This window comes from Homarus americanus, unplaced genomic scaffold, assembly GCF_018991925.1.
Source record: "Homarus americanus isolate GMGI-L3 unplaced genomic scaffold, GMGI_Hamer_2.0 scaffold31037, whole genome shotgun sequence".
In the NCBI taxonomy this organism is placed as follows: Eukaryota; Metazoa; Arthropoda; class Malacostraca; order Decapoda; family Nephropidae; genus Homarus; species Homarus americanus.
Window position 1 is genome coordinate 2824821 of NW_024722227.1, and position 17674 is coordinate 2842494.

The 17674-nt window shown below is 36.5% G+C and overlaps 1 protein-coding gene across 1 annotated transcript in view; it reads right to left on the reverse strand.

Annotated features, from left to right (window-relative positions):
• The window catches only part of LOC121862290 (brefeldin A-inhibited guanine nucleotide-exchange protein 1-like), a 101705-nt gene that overhangs the window by 13416 nt on the left and 70615 nt on the right, over window positions 1-17674 (reverse strand). Inside the window, 5 exon segments of the mRNA XM_042360422.1 lie at window positions 866-913; window positions 2807-2978; window positions 4451-4606; window positions 11869-12050; window positions 13205-13340. Coding sequence (XP_042216356.1) covers window positions 866-913; window positions 2807-2978; window positions 4451-4606; window positions 11869-12050; window positions 13205-13340 — 694 coding nt within the window.

A 17674-nucleotide genomic window follows, 5' to 3' on the forward strand; every position in this document is an offset into this window, starting at 1 on the left:
TGTAGACATAGTTGGGGTTATATAAGAGCAAAAATAGGTAATAACTGCAAATAAAATATTTTGAGGGGAGTGCAATACACCTGTAACATGAAAACGAAGTGGTGGTTCAATAAACAATATGGAGAATTGGTGGGAACCGTGGAAACCTAGGAAATTTGAAATTTACACCTCCAGGACATTTTGTTCAGACCAGCAGTGGTGCCACTACAGTGATTATTGGATAATCCATGGTTAACTTGTAAATGGGTGTTCTGCTGAGTGTGGTTGGATGAAAGGCCCAGCCAGGCATGCAGTAATGTGCTGGTAGAATGATGAAGTGGTCAGAGTGATAAAGTAGAAAAGAAGATTGTATAAGACCTGGAAGGTTGGTGGTGATCCAGAGGAACACCTGGAAGCCAAACACACATGGCCAGAAGTGTGAGCAGGATGCCTTTGCAGATATGCTGAAGTGTGGATGAAAGTGGCGAGATATTCAGAATAGCATGGCAAATAGTGAATTGAAAAAAAAAACATGTTTTTGGTGGCAGTGCTTGAGAAATGACCATGGTAAGGTGGTTGTTGATAACAAGTAAATAAAGAATGCTTGGAGAAAATACTACAATTAACTACAGAATGAGGAGTACAAATAAGACAAGGGCAACCTCGGAGTTGAAGAATAAGTACAGGGACCATGCCCAAAGACTGAAAAAAAGCTATTGTAAAAATCAAGATTGGAAATGCAGCTGGAAGCTCTGGAATAGCTACAGAAATGCTGGAAGCATTAGACGACGTAGGCATGTCAATGGTGATGAAAATGACTAATGCAATCATGATGGCATGTACTGTTCCAGACAACAGGTGGAAGAGTGTGATCACAAATACTTACGAGGGTAAAGGTGATGTACTTGAACACGGGAACTACAGGGACCTGAAGCTGTAAGATAAGGTTATGAAAGTTGTGGAAGGAATGATCATGAAATTGATAAAGGAGAGAGTGGATATAAAAAAAATGCAGTTTGGGCTTATGCCAGACAGGGGAACTACAGAGGCAATATTTATAGCCAAGCATCTACAAGAGAAATAGCTAGAGAAGGAGTTAAAGTGTTACTTCATATTTTGTAGACTTAGAGAGAAGGCATTTGACAGGGTACCATGTGAAGTAGAAAAGTGAGCAGCGAGAAAGCTAAGGGAAGAATGCCTTGTTCAAGTGGTTATGGCATTATATGAGGGCTCAAAACCACTGAGAGAGTAAATGATGAGGAATCTGAGGTGAATGTAGGGGTTCATCAGGAATTTATCTTGAGCCTCCTTCTGTTTATTATAGTGCTGGAGGCAATATCATGGCACTTTAGAACTGGTCTGACCTGAGAGTTGTTCTATGCTAATAACTTAGTGCTGATATCAGAACATATCGAAGAGGCAGTGGAAAAACTTAGGAAATGGAAAGACGGAAGAGTCAAAGGGCTTGAGAAGAATGGGGTAAAAACAAAAATATTAATTCAAGGCGTGGGTTAGGCACCCATGGTGGAAATTGGAAAATGGCTACGTGGTGTCTGCTACAAAGGTGTTCGAAGCAAGTCAATCATGTGCAATGAGTGTAATAGGTGGGTACACAAAAGGTGCAGCAGAATAGATAGCAGACTGCATGAGATTGCTACCTTTGAAAGTCCTTTATATGCAGGTAACTATGTGGCCTTAGCAAGGTAGCTATCAAACAGGGAGGTACTACCGCCTGGGAAGATATTGGAAGCATGATGTGTTGTCTAATGGTAGACCCTGCTGCCATATGGCATCACGAAAATTGTGACCAAGTCCCAGGTTGCTGATCTGACTTTCTGCCTCATTTACACACAATTGCAGGGTCTCAATTGTCTCTCTTACTTTGACAACACAACATATATACTGTATATTTTTTTCTCACTCTTGATCTTTTTTCACTTTTGTATTTATGGTTCTTTATTATTATTATTATTATTATTATTATTATTATTATTATTATTATTATTATTGAGTTATTATTATGATTATTCTCATTATTATTTAATTTTTAATTTTCTATTATAAATTGTATTTACCGGTACTATGAATTATTATTATTATTATTATCATCATCATCATCATCATCATCATCATCATCATCATCATCATCATCATCATCATCATCATTATTATTATTATAATTACATTTTCGCTCCCCAAGCCCTGATGTGGGTCAGTGACCTGTTCCCGGGTGGACTAATCCCCGTAAAAAAAGAGGGGTTGGAGAAACTCAACATTGGGGATATGTCCTTGGACTACGTTGATGAGTTCTGTTACCTGGGCAACACGATCCCTACTGGACAGGGTGCTATATGCAGGTTTGAACAAGCTGAAATGAGAATGGTGAGGTGGATGTGCAATGTGACACTGAAAGATAAGAAATCCTGTTCAAAGCTAAGCGGGTAGCTGGCTACTGAGAGTATTGAAGTTCTGCATAGAGGTACACTGAGATGGTTGGGCATGTGGAGAGAATGAATGAGACCAATTGAGTTAAAAAATGCATGAATCTAAATGTGAAGAGGAGGAGAGCTAGAGGTAGTGGTTGTAAGAAATGGGGGGTACTGCCAGCAGCACCCTAACCCGGGGCTTAAGGGTTAAGTCTGGGATGGGGAGTTTTACTTGAGAATTTTCAGTCCTGCAGGGCCTTTCCCACCAAAAGTTCATTACTTGTGTAAATCATGATCCTTAATTTAAGTCCTTTAAATTAATGTTAGAAATGTTTAAGAATGACTAAACTGAGGTCATAAATCACTCATACAGCACATTGTTATCAAATAAATACACTTACCTGCTTTCCACAAGAGGTTTCTTTGTTCATGATTAGAGTTGAAAGTTTTTGCAAATTTATGTGAAGCCATAAGGCAATCAAGAAGTGTGAAGAGTTGACTGGCAGCTAAATGACGGTACATTCCTTGATCCTCACGCTGTTCACGTGTTACTGGTATAACTGCATCACCAGCCTTATTAAACAAACAACACCATAAATCAGTTTTAAATAATATTATAGGCTTTATTTCATTAAATACTGTAGTGCACATCACAATGGAATTAACAACTGGTTTAATGTGTGTGAGGACTAGTGATTTTCATTATGTATGTTACTGTTTTTTGGGGGTCTTTTTAATAATACAACTAAGTCACCAATAATTATCTTGAAAAAATATCAACTGTTTATTTGGTGAAAACACTAAAATAAAAGTTACACAGGTATACTGAAATGCCACCAACTGCTTGATAATTATCAAGCATTGCCATTATAATGGCAAAGCTATAACTCATACATGCAAAACAGAGATGACACGTGGGTGGGAAACTGAGGTATTTCAAAGAAACTATGTATGATGGTATATAAAAATAAAATGATGCATATTTGCACTTTCAATGCACTGTATACAGTACTTATGCTATCTATAAACATGCACAGTCCATATGAACCTATGTTATGATTTTACTAAATAAATGCTCATCCATCAAATCTAAAAAAAAAAATTTTTGACCAATCTTCTGTATTCATTCTTAAATATATCAAACATCTATTCCCACATAACTGACAAAATAAAAGTTATATCTAAATCTAACAATGCAGTGTGAGTTAAATCATAGTAGCCAGTAAGTTTATACAGTACAATACACAGTCATAAATAACCTTCATGCAAGTACAGTATTCTCTATTTTACTTTTCTGAAAAACATCAAAGTGTATGTTTCTTTATGACGTGTTATAAAACCATGATTTTGAAATTACAGTTTCTGCATGTATTCAGTAAACATGGTCTGAAATTTATAGTATCTACTGTACTCAATTATGTTATATATTTACAGACTATTCTAGGTGAAGGCATCAAGCTTGTGTCAAGATTTTCATCCAACTCTAAGATAATAGTTGATAACAAAATCAAATGGGTTGGGAGCATCATCACATATACACTTGGCCCTATAACTGTTTATGTAATATTTATTTATCAAATTCTTGCCCTCATGGAAGACGTTCCATGTGTACAATGAAAGACAAAAGTTGTGTCGTGAAATTTAGTGAAAACATATGCTGAAGGGCTAAACTTTTGGTGAGCTCTGCCCTGTGATAGGGGGCTCTCATAATGTTTCACGAGTTATATTTAATCTTCGGACAAAACCGTGACACGACTTTTGTCTTTAATTGTACACAAGACACACATAATAACACCATAATAATACATCTGTCCACCATAAAGTTAAATTAAACTAAAATCTCATGATTACTACACAAATTAAAGTGGCTTAGTGTTATTGTTATATAGTATTAAATCGCAGAAAATAGCTAACACCTCAAGAAGCCAAATGTCATCTGGATCTCAAAAAGTTTAACCATGGTTTACTAATGAGTACAGTAAATTATCGTGAAATGCTGAAATGAAAATAAATGTGCTACCTGAAAAGATGAAATAATACCTTACCTGAGCCATAGCTAAATTTTCTTGATCTTCTTTTTTACTGGTAGCAGGGAAAAATACAATGTTGTCGATGCACTGAATGAGTTCCAGTTGAACAACACATCGGATCAAGAGCCCAGTAAATGCTCGTGAGTCGCCATTCACTGAACCTACACCAGACTATTAGGGAAGATATGACAATGATAATGGTAACTTATTAGATACAGTTTACAAAACTAGTAAACAAATAATATATCATGATATTATAGATGGAAGGTGGAGGAATTATATGTCAAATGACAAGCACATAATAGGCTATGTTTCACAAAGAGAAGGGTACCAAAGGAATGGTACAGAACATGTTTAGTTCCCTGAAAAAAAAGTCTGCTGAACACACAAACGATAAAGTGTATTGCAAACTTATAATCAAGAGAAGTACAGTAAACTCTTGCCATTCGTATGTTTGCGATTCGTGATTCCGACGATTCGCTGTAAGCAGAAGGTAGCTATGGTGGCTAGCTTGCAAGCCTATTCCCGCAGCATAACGAGTCACCCCCATGCAGCATCTTATGTTGTACTCTCAAAACTTCAGTGTTTCTGTGTGAAAGTGGCCCCTTAAAGACTGCCTAGTGTGAGTGCTAGTGATGCTAGTGGGGTGAAATGTAAAAGGCAGAAGTTAGTGATGACCCTGACAAAGCAAGTTTTATTATTAGATAAGTTAAAAGAGGGGATGAGTGCTGCCACGGCTGATTGGTTGTTTGGTATAGGTATACAGTAGGCTCTCATATTTGGACATCCATTTAGACTGTAAAAACCTCGCGAAATTCAAATTGTCCAAAATTATTTACCCTACTTTTTTGGCGAATTACTACCTGTAATAAAGCAACATCCTAATAAACCACAAAAATAACACAGATAAAGTTAAATAAAAACTAAAAACAACACAAAAAAAGTTTTTATGTTCTACAGCTTCAGCTAGAGTTGAACCTGATGACTTGGCAACTTCGTGATCCGAGTAAAAACACACACAACAACATTGGCTGTCCTTATGTTTTCAACTTTACCACCACTGGTGAGTAAAATTTTATTTTAATTCAGAAACATTCATTAAAATATATATGAACAGTAAATAAGTGTTGCTTTCATATTCTTATGTAGAGTAATGATGACATGTTTCCACAAGTGCGCACTTACATACGCGCAGTCTCACTTTCTTTCTTTACCATTGGTGGTTAGCTTCTTTTATTGTTCCATTTATTAACATTAAATAACATTACTTAAAACAACCATATAAATTTTTATACATTAATTTTACTACAGCTACAACCAGGGTCTTATTTTCTTCAGTTTTATATGTAGAACCAGTCAGTCACTGGTTTTGTAAACATTAACGTAAACAATGCTGTCTCGTCTCCTCGTGTGTTTTAATATTCTGTGTATTATTAATGAATTGCATTGTTCATTTTGCACATATAAACTTTAATTAAATAAAAAAGAAATTCAGTAATAAACAATAATGAATCTTTTGTACATATGAGAAATGACGCTGTTTACACGATTGAGCACGTTTGAACGTTGGCGGGCCACTCAAACCCGTCGAAAGTCGAGTTTCCGCCGTCGAAATTTGAAATTGTGGATTTTTTTTTTTGTCAAATAAAAAACGTCGAATTAAAAACTCGCGAAATTTGAGAACCTACTGTATGTACAGTAGTGCACTAAGGTAGTCTAAATTGCCATTCGCGGTTTTGTCTATTCGCGCCATTTCTTTGAACCTAACACTAGCGAATGGCAAGGGTCTACTGTATAGCAAAACACTGTGTGCATCAGGAAAAGAGTGGTAGGGGTTACTAAAAGAAAAAGGATGAGTGGATTGAGCTTTTACATTAAAGAGCACAAGTGAAAAATTTCTGAAGATGGAGAACAATTTGTCTGAGGCATGAACAGGAATAGGAAAAGAATATAATAAAATAATACAGGTTGATCCTCTCATATCCGGCATCCTTGGGACCTGGGTCCTGCCAGCTGATGATTTTTCCATTAAATAGCAAGTCAAATAAATAATGGTAAATTAGCCAAATACCCTACAATGCTATGGATTTTTTTTACTGTATACAAATTTGACAACACAGTAGTGCATCAGAGTACTCGACGGCTACGTTCCTGAGGTCCCTGCATAAGTGTGAATTTGCGTATATTCAGACCCCCTGTATATATTAATGTATAATCCCTATTTTATACAAAGGCAAACAACGTGCAACTTCAGAGTTCAATACGCCACTCCTTAGTAAGTCCAATATCTTGATTTTTTCTTCATAAGTCCTGACAGTACTGTATGGGCTTTGTTCTTTTTCAAACTCTCACCACCACGAGCACTGCCATTTATTTTCCTCTTAGGGCCCAGGATTCCGGTAAGATTCACCAGTATAGAAAACCTTTACTTGTGTGAACAGCTGGGAGAGGTTCAAGTAACCAGTGTGAGAGAGAGGATGCCAGAGTTATGTTATGGTTAATTTTGAACTCATAATTTTGGATATATATCTAATACAGGAGTGTATACAGTATTCAGTATTACCCCGCTTTACGCGGGTTTTTTTTTCGCGTTTCCACATTTACGCGGTACCCTGCCAAACCCGGAATGCTCACTTTACGCGGTGCGTGTACTCTTTTACGCGGAGAGCAGCGCGGGCAGGGTGCGCACAAGGTCGCCCAGTCATCAAAACATTACCGAGTTCTTCACACGCCACCCACCACAGCCGGCCCAAGTCAGTGATAGTGATAATTATAGTGAGGATATGGACTTATATGGACTTTGAGGGGTTTGACAAAGAGGCCCTGCAAGCCTCTGTGGTGGATAGTGATACAGGTGAGGGCCAATAATCTGCCCTCTGCCTCGGAACCAACCCCCCATCCCCGTGTGCCCAGCCATCTTTTCTACTAATGTAAGTGTTAAAAAACCTAATATTATTGATATTTCTCTCAATTATTAATTGTGTGTGCATACCATCATAAAATTAAGAAGTTATTTTTACTACAACGTAGGTATTGTGTCTGAAAAAGTGGAGTTTGGGGGTCGGCCCGGTCTCTATTTCAATTAATCCCATATGTTATGTTGTTCACTTTACGCGGGCCTCCGTGGGTTCAATTGGCCGCGTAAAGCGAGGGTTCACTGTATAATTTTTATTTATTTTCTTAACTGTTACATGCACACAATTTCTCATACAGAATGTGCAAAAAAAAAATTAAATAAAAATAAGTAAATAAATAAATATAAATAAATATCATAAAGTAAAAAAAACATAAAGGGAATAAAAATTTCTTGGTGCACTGGAGTTAGCATGCAGAGCGGCAGATGGGGAGGGAGAAGTGATATGAGGGGTCTCAGCTACTCGCTATCTCCAGTGTGTAGTGAAACAATTGGCAAATGTTAATGCAGTATTTTTTATTTTATTTTATTTATAAGTGCAGTAAAGTATTATTTTTATTTATTCCTCCCAGTTCAGCCGCTCACATCAGGGAGGGAGGGAGTGTGGCTGGAATGGTGAGTTGGCTACACAGTTACAGCTCACTGCCTCCACACACAATTGTTCACTTCCTACACACACACACACACACACACACATGCTCTTCATTTTTCTTATTTTATAGTTTTATATTATATTATATTTACTTTATTTCTAAGTCACATTAGAATACAGTGATAGCTCCGTTAGCAGGAACAATTGGTACCGAGCATTTCCGGGTAACGAGAACTCTCTTTCAAAGCCGGAAAAAAAAATCCTCATCCCCGGAATTTTCTGGAATTTTCCGGGTAACGTAAAATTTTTCTCGTAATTTCCAAAAAATGCGCCCGATTTTCATCTCTCAAACCCGGAAAAAAACTCCCCCATCCTCGGAATTTTCCGAGTATCAGAAAAATTTTCTTGGAATTTTCCGGAAAATGTGCCCCTCGGAAAATTTCAATTCCGACTATCGGAAAGTTCCGGGTTTGAAGGATTCCGGCTATCGGAAATATTACTGTACAGTCGCCTCGCGTTTTATGCGCGTTTGATTTAAGCGTTTTTGGAATAACGATATTGTTTAATTAATACCAAAACCTAATTTACTCGCACCTATTTTTTAAATAATGCACTCAAATTTTATATTTGCCGCATGTATTTGCTTGGCAGTAGAGTCGCGTGTGATGCCTGGTGAGGTGCTTGTAAGTTATTACTATAAAGTCAGTCATATCAACATCACTGATTTTAATATTATTAATAATAATAATAATTATTATAATACAGTGGTCCCTCGGTTAACGAACACCATCCGTTCCAGCAGGTTGTTCGTTAACCGAAACATTCGTTAACCGAAACCATTGTTTCAATGGGTTTTTGGGTAATTGGTTCCAGCTCACCGAAAATTGCCTAAATTCAACAAAAATGGTAGAAAAGTTCACTTACTTTGAGGTGTGTATGTAGAAGGCTCCTGGATGATGATGATGATGGAAATTAGAATGGGGGTGGAGGAGAAGGAAGAAGAGAAGGCATTGGGGTGGAAGAGAAGTCACACCATTTCACCCATAAAATTTTAGTTCTCTTGGTGTATTTCAAGATTATTTTCTTTAAATCAACACTGCACTGCATTATATATTGTCAATATGTAAAATATATTTCAAAATGACCAATAACTTGCTTGGAACACAGAAAAAAAGCGTTTAGTTGAAGAGAGTCTCAAGCAAGATGTTACCTCCAGTGAAAACAGAGAGACTAACGCCTGTTTGCTGTGTTAAGAGGCTGGATGCCGCGCATTAAACTAGTCACTTTACCTTCAATTATGTTCAATAATTGTTAAAATGACTAAAAAATTGAATATTAAACTTTTAAAATTATTGAATAGTATAAACTTCTTGATATTTACTAAAATAGTAAGGAATTTAAGCCCTAGAACCGATTAATGTATTGGCGGACTAATACTAAAGCTGGTTGACTGGCCAGTGCAAGCGAAAACATGTTGAGGTCGGTTCGTAAGAAATTCGTTAACCGAATTTTTGTTCGTTAACCGAATTTAAGAATCTTATGGGAGGCAGTTCGTTAACCGAAATTTCGTTAACCGAGGCATTCGTTAACCGAGGGACCACTGTAATGTAATAATAAAGATTATTACTACAAATGATGAAGATAGTGATGATGCTGAAGTGTTCTGTACAACAACTGTGACGACGTCCAGCAAGCTTCCAGCATATCACTTTCTCAGTTCACACCAGCACTACTTTTTCTCTGTGCTCTCATTTGCTTTGTGTGTTTATCACGTACCTTTTTAGTGTTAAACGCTGTTTTTCCCATTAAGCATGTCTGGAAAACGTCCATCTGCCTCCTCCGGGGAGCCTAAAGCTAAAGAGGCATGAAAAACAATCGCAATGGATGTGAAATTAGTTGTGATCAACCGCCTTCAGAGAGGAGTGTGTGTGTGTGTGTGTCGGAGGTTAGCCGCGTGCTTGATTTAAGTGAGAGCACTGTTCGTACCATTCGAGACAATACTGAGAAGGTAAAAGAACAGTGCTCAATCAGGGACATCTGCAAGTGCAACAAAAACCTCCTATGCTCAGAGTTCTATAATGGAGCATATGGAAAGGATGCTCAGTATGTGGAGAGAAGATCAAAATCAGCACAACGTACCAGTCAGCATGTTCCTAGCCCAAGAAAAAGCTCGTGCAATCTATGATGAGCTACAGAAGGATGAAGAAGGCCCAGTGAAACCATTCAGTGCTAGTTCTGGTTGGTTTGCTAACTTCAGGCAAAGATACGTGTATCACAACATCAAGATGAGTGGGGAGGCTGCATCTGCCGATGCCGTGGGACTGCGAAGGGTATTATTGAGGAGGAAGGCTACTCTGCAAAGCAGATTTTCAATCTGGATGAAACTGCTCTATTTTGGAAGAGAATGCTAGCACGAACGTATATCTCTCGCGAGGAAAAAACAGCACCAGGCTTCAAGGCCGATAAGGATCGTTATACCTTTTTGTTTGCAGGTAATGCCGAAGGTTACTGCAAATTAAAACCAGTGATGGTGTACCATTCCGCAAACCCACGTGCTCTCAATGGTTATTCTAAACATCTTTAAAGAAGAACTTTCGTCCCAAAATTTGCTTGACTCTGAAAAAGAGCGGAAAGTTGAGGAAGCAGAGAAGAAAGAGAAGCCTGAGGTCGTTCGAACTCTATCAGCAAAGCGGTTGACAGAGGTATTTACTTTAACTGAACGTGGTTTGGCTATTATAGATGAAGACGTTATAAATAGTGATCATAGCTCAAAAGTGAGTAGAAATGTGCATTCGGCTATGCAGTGCTACAAAGAATCCTGCGAGAAGAAAAAAAAAAAAAAAAAGACATTGTTCACATATTTCTCGAAATCTGGCAACAACGCATCTCAGCCATCGACATCTGGCATCGCCAGACCACAGCTTACCTCAACCACTGACTCACCCATACTCTCGCCTCCGCCTCTGTAGCTTCCCTCCTCAACCCTCCCCTACGCCACCTTGGGTAAGCAGAAGTCGCCAGTTGTCAATGGAAGTGTTATTTAAGATGTATTTACAGTACTATTGTTTTTCCTTTATTAACTGTTTTTCTATATTAATGAGTAAGGTAAAAGAATATTCATTGTGACAGTTATATGATTTCCCCCTAACCCGTACCATTTACATGTATTGTTATGGGAAAAATATGTTTAATTTAGGTGTTTTTGAATTATGCGGTGATTTTTTCAAGAACGTAACCCGTGTAAAACGAGAGGTGGGTGTATTGTAATGTTTTTCTTTTTTCTCAAACAAGCACGGACAAATGATAAACATGCTGAGCTAGTGCAAGAGCAAGACCCAAGCATAAGGGCGGTTCAGGGGGGGTCAGATACGTTTAAGCAGGGTCGTGTACTATGGATACTCATACTCTGAGACGACTCTACTCTATTGTACTAATACAACCTATGAAAGCATACACCTACCCCAGGCTTATTGCTGGTCTCTTAGGAGGCATATTTTGGGGTAAATTTTAGGCAAATAAAGATAAATATAGAAGCACCAACCACTATAAGTGAACTGTTGCAATTATAAACAATGTTGTTGATTACTGCAGGCTACACAATGGACAGTTGGCCAAACTAACACCAAGGACACAAGATATAAATCTTGCAGAATCATCAAAGATGCCGAACTACTGGATCCTGAATTACTGAGGTTCAACCTGTATTAAAATGCTCAATATCTGGAAACAATAATAATATTCCAATACAAATGTAGACTCGCTCCAAAAAGTATGTTTACGGAAGGTCCTATGAATTTCAAAATGAAAACTGCAACTCTTCTTGTCTCGGTAGGGTTGTCAAAATCCTTTGACGGTTGTGTCATATTGTCCCACACAAAATTATAAAGATACTTTTTTTGAGCAAGTGTACACATAAAGTGAACATACCTGATAAGCCGTGCCTGCCTCAGGGGGTCTCCAAGTGAGAAGGGCATGAGGCAGCGTGGAGTGAAAGATGTTCAGCAGGCACTGACAGGTTTTATCCCACGTACAGGAGCTCAGTTTTGGACCATTGCTTATCACAAGGTTTTCCAAGCAGTTTGTGCCAGATCGTGCAAGCTGCTCATTGTCTGTGAAGAATAGGAAAGGATACTCTTAAATCTGCCCTTATTTTATACTGAGGAAGGCTCCTTATAGAAAATAAAATTAAAAGCTCCACAAGACACTAGGTATGTGTTTGTGGGTGGGTAAGTTTATGGGTGTGTGAGTGTGCATGTATGTGTTTGCAAAAAATATTGATCAGAGGCATCTTCATGTTAATGTTAGAGCCCAGAAATTGCCCATCAAACTGAATTGGGAGCTAAATTTTATTATTCATCAGGCATGAGGTTCCCACAGGGCCAGTGTGTTTAGCTGTATCCTGGGGCAGCTGCATCAGTTTCTGTTACATTCTGATGTCTGAAAAAAAAAAAGGATTCTGCTAGACTAGCCCATTTTTTTCTCTGGGATCCAATAACATGTCTGGTGGTCCTAGATGGTACCTGTGATTCACCCTAATTTCAGCTGCTATCTTACCTAGATTCCTGCTATCTCTACTGTATATACCCTGCTTTTTTTTTTTACCTTATTCCCATTGCAAAAAGATTAATATTCAATCTCATTACAGCATACCCGTAAGTAATGAACAAGTATAATAAGAGTGATGAAGAGAAATCAGTTGTAGTCACCACTGCCACACTACAAAACTCGTGGACCCTACCAACAACATATTATCTCCTAAATGATTCCTGCCAGCCCTAAGAATATTATATTCTGATAATTTCTCCGCTTCTTACTTTAAATTATTGTATCCATTTGTATGCTGGACTTGAGGAGTAGTTACACCAAAAATAATAATGTCTTTTCTTCTTATTGCCACCAGATGCAAGACCTTTTTTTACTTTTCTTTCTCTTTTTGCTCATAGTACTGTAAGGTACAGTACTGTATAACAAACTATGCAGTCACAATACAAAATACTGTACACTGTAATCACAAACAGCTTTGACCATGATCATAGTGAAACTACCAAAATAAATCACGTGATGAGCATCAGCGACCATGTGGTGCCTCAGAAGGAACATGTTCAGCATGCATGAAGTGTATGTACCTGTGGATGCAAGTGCGTTAGATTGGACATATGGTTTAAACCATACATGTCGGTGGATGTATATACTACATGTAAACTTTTCGTTTAAATCATGCAACCATTACAATAAACAACGAATAGAAAAAATTTATACGCACCTTGTTGCACACACCAGTGGAGCTGTGTGTACAAGTCTGCTAAGAGCATGGGACTCAAAACTTCAAAGTACTGGGTAAAGACATCAACTATGGCATACAGAGCATGATTACAGGTGGTTGTCATCCACTCGTTCTTCTGTAGGGGCCAAGATTTATGAAATTATTAAATAGATCAGTATAATAATGGTTATGACAAAAATAAATGCTAACACTATTCTTATTGATAATACAGAAACATTAAGAGACAAGATTTTGGTAAAAAAAATGAAAAGCATTATCTTTCAGGAATATGGAATTATTAAACAAATGTCAATATGCAGTACAGTACTAAAAATAAAATTCAAAATAAAAAAATCTAATCCTGAACTATTAAATCTCTCCGTTCGCCAGAATCTTTGATCCCCAGAACTCTCCAATAGCCGGGGGGGGTTGATATTCCGAGAAATTTCAGGAAATCTCTCTCCATTCTGGGCATGGGAACGAATTTCCGTAGAAATTTTAAAGTTGACCAATTTACTATACTGTAATTGAATATTACACTGATGAAACTGAATTATTATAATGATAGATTATGCAGAATAACATCTGAATCAGTGATCACAAGCTCCTAGTAGTGCAGTTTGATTATTGATCCTGGCCACAATGCTTTTTTTGTATTCCCATTCAAGGATGCAAGGATTGCCTTTCAATGTAGGTCAACTGTTTATGTTCTTCATTGTTCATGATGACAAGACTGAAAGCTAGGACCAAAACAATGCTTCTCTCCATACAGGTAACTGATAATAAAGAGACCCTCTGCACACCATTTGCATTTCAATACCAGAGAATCCAATGACCAGATGGCTAGGTACCTCAAAAGGACTCTTTACAGTTCCCATGACCTTCTTTGAAATGAAAGTTATAAACATTCTTTGATCGTCCAGTGATGAATGGCTCAATGGTAGTATTAACAGAGAGATTCTTATCCTCCACATGTGACAGGCTCAATGGTCATGCAGGAAGAAAAAAATTCCAAGCCATGGAACATTTAGTGTCATCACTTGTTCAAAGTTCAAAAAAGCCCAACACTATCAAATTCTTTTAAAGATAACTTAAGTGACTTTTGAAGCATAATAAGTCTCTCTCCAATGTAATGAGTACAGTACAGTACTGTTCCTAGATGTCATTAGCTATAAGTAAAAAAATCACCTAACATTATTTTTGCTGGTAGATTATACCAGCAAAGTAATTAACCTTCAATACATCAAGATTCCCCCCTCCCCCCCAAAAAAAAACATTTGGCTCTGATTAACCAAGACTTCTTTAGAAATCAATACAGTACAGTACCTTTACTCCTAATTTTCTCACTTACAATTGGATAAACACAGTAAATAAAATTTTTCATAGTAACAGTCAATTGACTTGAGTCAATGCATTTGTTGCATCACTCTAAATTCCCCATTATCACCTTAAATTAGATTCACTATTTGTAACAAAAACTGAGTATTTTTCCCTTGTATTGACAATGTACCGGTACAGGTATGGGACCGTTTATCCGACGCCCTGGTATCTGAAATGTTCTAAAAACCAGCTATGTTCAGGAACAAATGAGCACCAAGTAATTCCTGGGCCAAACAGGAAATTTCCAACCACTTCCCACCTGTGAGCAGTATGTTTTGTTATTGTAATTTTTTAACTCATAATTTTGGGTAGGTATATGTCATTTTCTTAATTTTTTAAAGTTACATACACATTCAATCTTACATACAGAAAGTGAAAAAAATAATAAATAAATAAATAAAAGAAATACAGAACTAGTGATTTTCATAAGGTATAAAAAGCATATTTCAACTCACAATTTCAGGTAAATGTATATATTTTTTCTTTTATTACTCATTTACATTCATACACAATCCTACATACAGGAGGCACAAAAATACAGTACATAAAATTAATAAATATCATAAGGCATAGAGTTTTAAATATCTACAAGCTTCTACCATGAAACTGTGTAGCTAGTGTATGGAGGTAGGAGGGTCCATAACAGAGCACTGTTGCTTGGGACACTTCTGATTTACTAAGGTATCAGGGGCAACTGCATTGCAGTTTGTAAGCTAACTTGCAAAATGTTTTCTCTTTTTTTATATTCTCATTAATGCTATTTATATGCTTTTGTTATTGATGTTTCTATGCCTACAATTTTAAGTTTTAATGTTACAGCTACTTTTAGGGGTGTATCTAGTGATCTGAATACTGTATAGGGTTCACAGCCAGTTACAGGGGGTTTACTGTACATTTTGTACATCTTAGGCCCGGTGCTACAAATTCCAGAAAAAACCGTATCCAGCAACCCTCAGGTCTCAAGCATGCCAGATAAATGATCCCATAACTGTACTGTACACCATTTTCAAATCATCTTCACTTGATGAAGTCACCACTAAGAGTGAAAAGTGCCACATTCAAATTATTATGATGTAGAGTCATGCATACTACAGAATTATCTATAATTTGTATCTGTATATCCAACACCTAGTAACTAATAGCCCTTTAATTTTTACATTGACCTTTATATCGATTCCTTTATAAAATTATACAATCTATACATTCATACACATCTGCTGTGTATTACCTAACCATACAAGACATATAAAAGAACAATTGCAGTACTTCACTCTTCTTCAATATCATTTGAGTATTTGATTCATATCAGTAAACTTTTTCCTAGATCTCTAGATCTAAACCCAACTTCCTCAGATACATACTATATAAACTCCACTTCTATTAATCATTGTTATTTCCTTTGCTGATTGGAAAAATCTTATCTACAGTATTATTGTCATGCTGCCACTTTTGGTATTACCTTTCTTATGATTGGTTATCTATGTGCTAAGGCAATGTTTACTCCTTTCATCTTTCTTTTGATTTCCATGGAATGCAAGAAACAGAGAAATGCATTACTTATTGATAAATAAACCACAGCACAAAGTCTGACATTCTTTGACCCTCTCTACATGAACCTGTACTGTGACTAAAATATTCAATAAAGGTTCTATAAAAGAATCCAGCTCAGAATAAGGAAAACTGTGTATCATAAATATAATATGAACTAACTGTCTACACTAATGGTTACTCAGGAACTAAATGACAAATTTACACTGCTGACATATACTGTAACTTAGAAACCACACCATGTGACTAAGTTACCGAATGTGAAGAAAGGACTGGGGAATAATGCTATAGAGAGGATCTGGCAGCACTCCCACTTTTCAACCTTGCCAAAGCCATTGTAAGCAACACATTGTATAACTTTTTTTAACGGTGGGTAAACAACCACCACCTCTGCACCACCATCAGTTAACAGACAGATGGACATAAATGCCTCCACATAATGCATTGTATCTAAATGAGAATTTATGATTAAAAAAAATTAAATAGGTAAATTAAAATTGGGAATGGGGTACATTATCTCTATACTGTACATCCCAATTTTGTTTTTAAAAATGACCCTTTCATCGTTAAAAGTGTTTTTTTCATTTTTCAAGAATATCAGAATTTGACAAATTTCTATTGGTCACTAAATATCAGAAAACAAAGTTGATAATAATCTTTCCTTTCTACCGCATTTGCCATTATCCCAAAACACTACAGTACTTACCAGAACAGTCACATACCAACACAAATGCTATATAATACATGCCACAAGTTTCCTTCCCTCAGCAAATAGGTAAAAATAAATAAATAAATAACAAAATAAAATAAATAAACAAACACAAATAAATAAATAAATAAACAAACCAATATACCTATAACCACGACCATTCTAACACCACTACCATCACCCTCACACCCAAAAACACTCTAGCAACCACCACCACCACCACCAAAAAATTGCTGTCAAAGTATCATTATACTCAATCAATGCATACAGTGTACCTTAAGGTATTCCATCTTTTGGGAGCTCAGCTTTAAAAAAATATATATATATATATATATATATATATATAAATATATATATATATATATATATATATATATATATATATATATATATATATATATATATATATATATATATATATATATATATATATATATATATATATATATATATATATGTATATATATATATATATATCATGTAAATCCACAATAATGATAAATTTGATAAAATCACCGGAAAATCTGTTTATTCAAGACATCTTCAGAGGCAACTGAAGATGTTGCTCTGAAGATGTCTTGAATAAAGGCCGAAGCTAAGGTACTCCGTGTTAAAATTCCCGTGTGATTATCATATATATATATATATATATATATATACACACACACACACACACAGTCATGTACGGTTAACGTCTTAGATCGTTCTTGGAAAGCGTGGCGTTAACGAAATAGGCGTTGTCGATCATCACAAACTTTTTATTTATACTTGTAATGTATGTGGAATACTATGTCTGCGTACATATACACTTTTATTAAATCACTACTGTAATG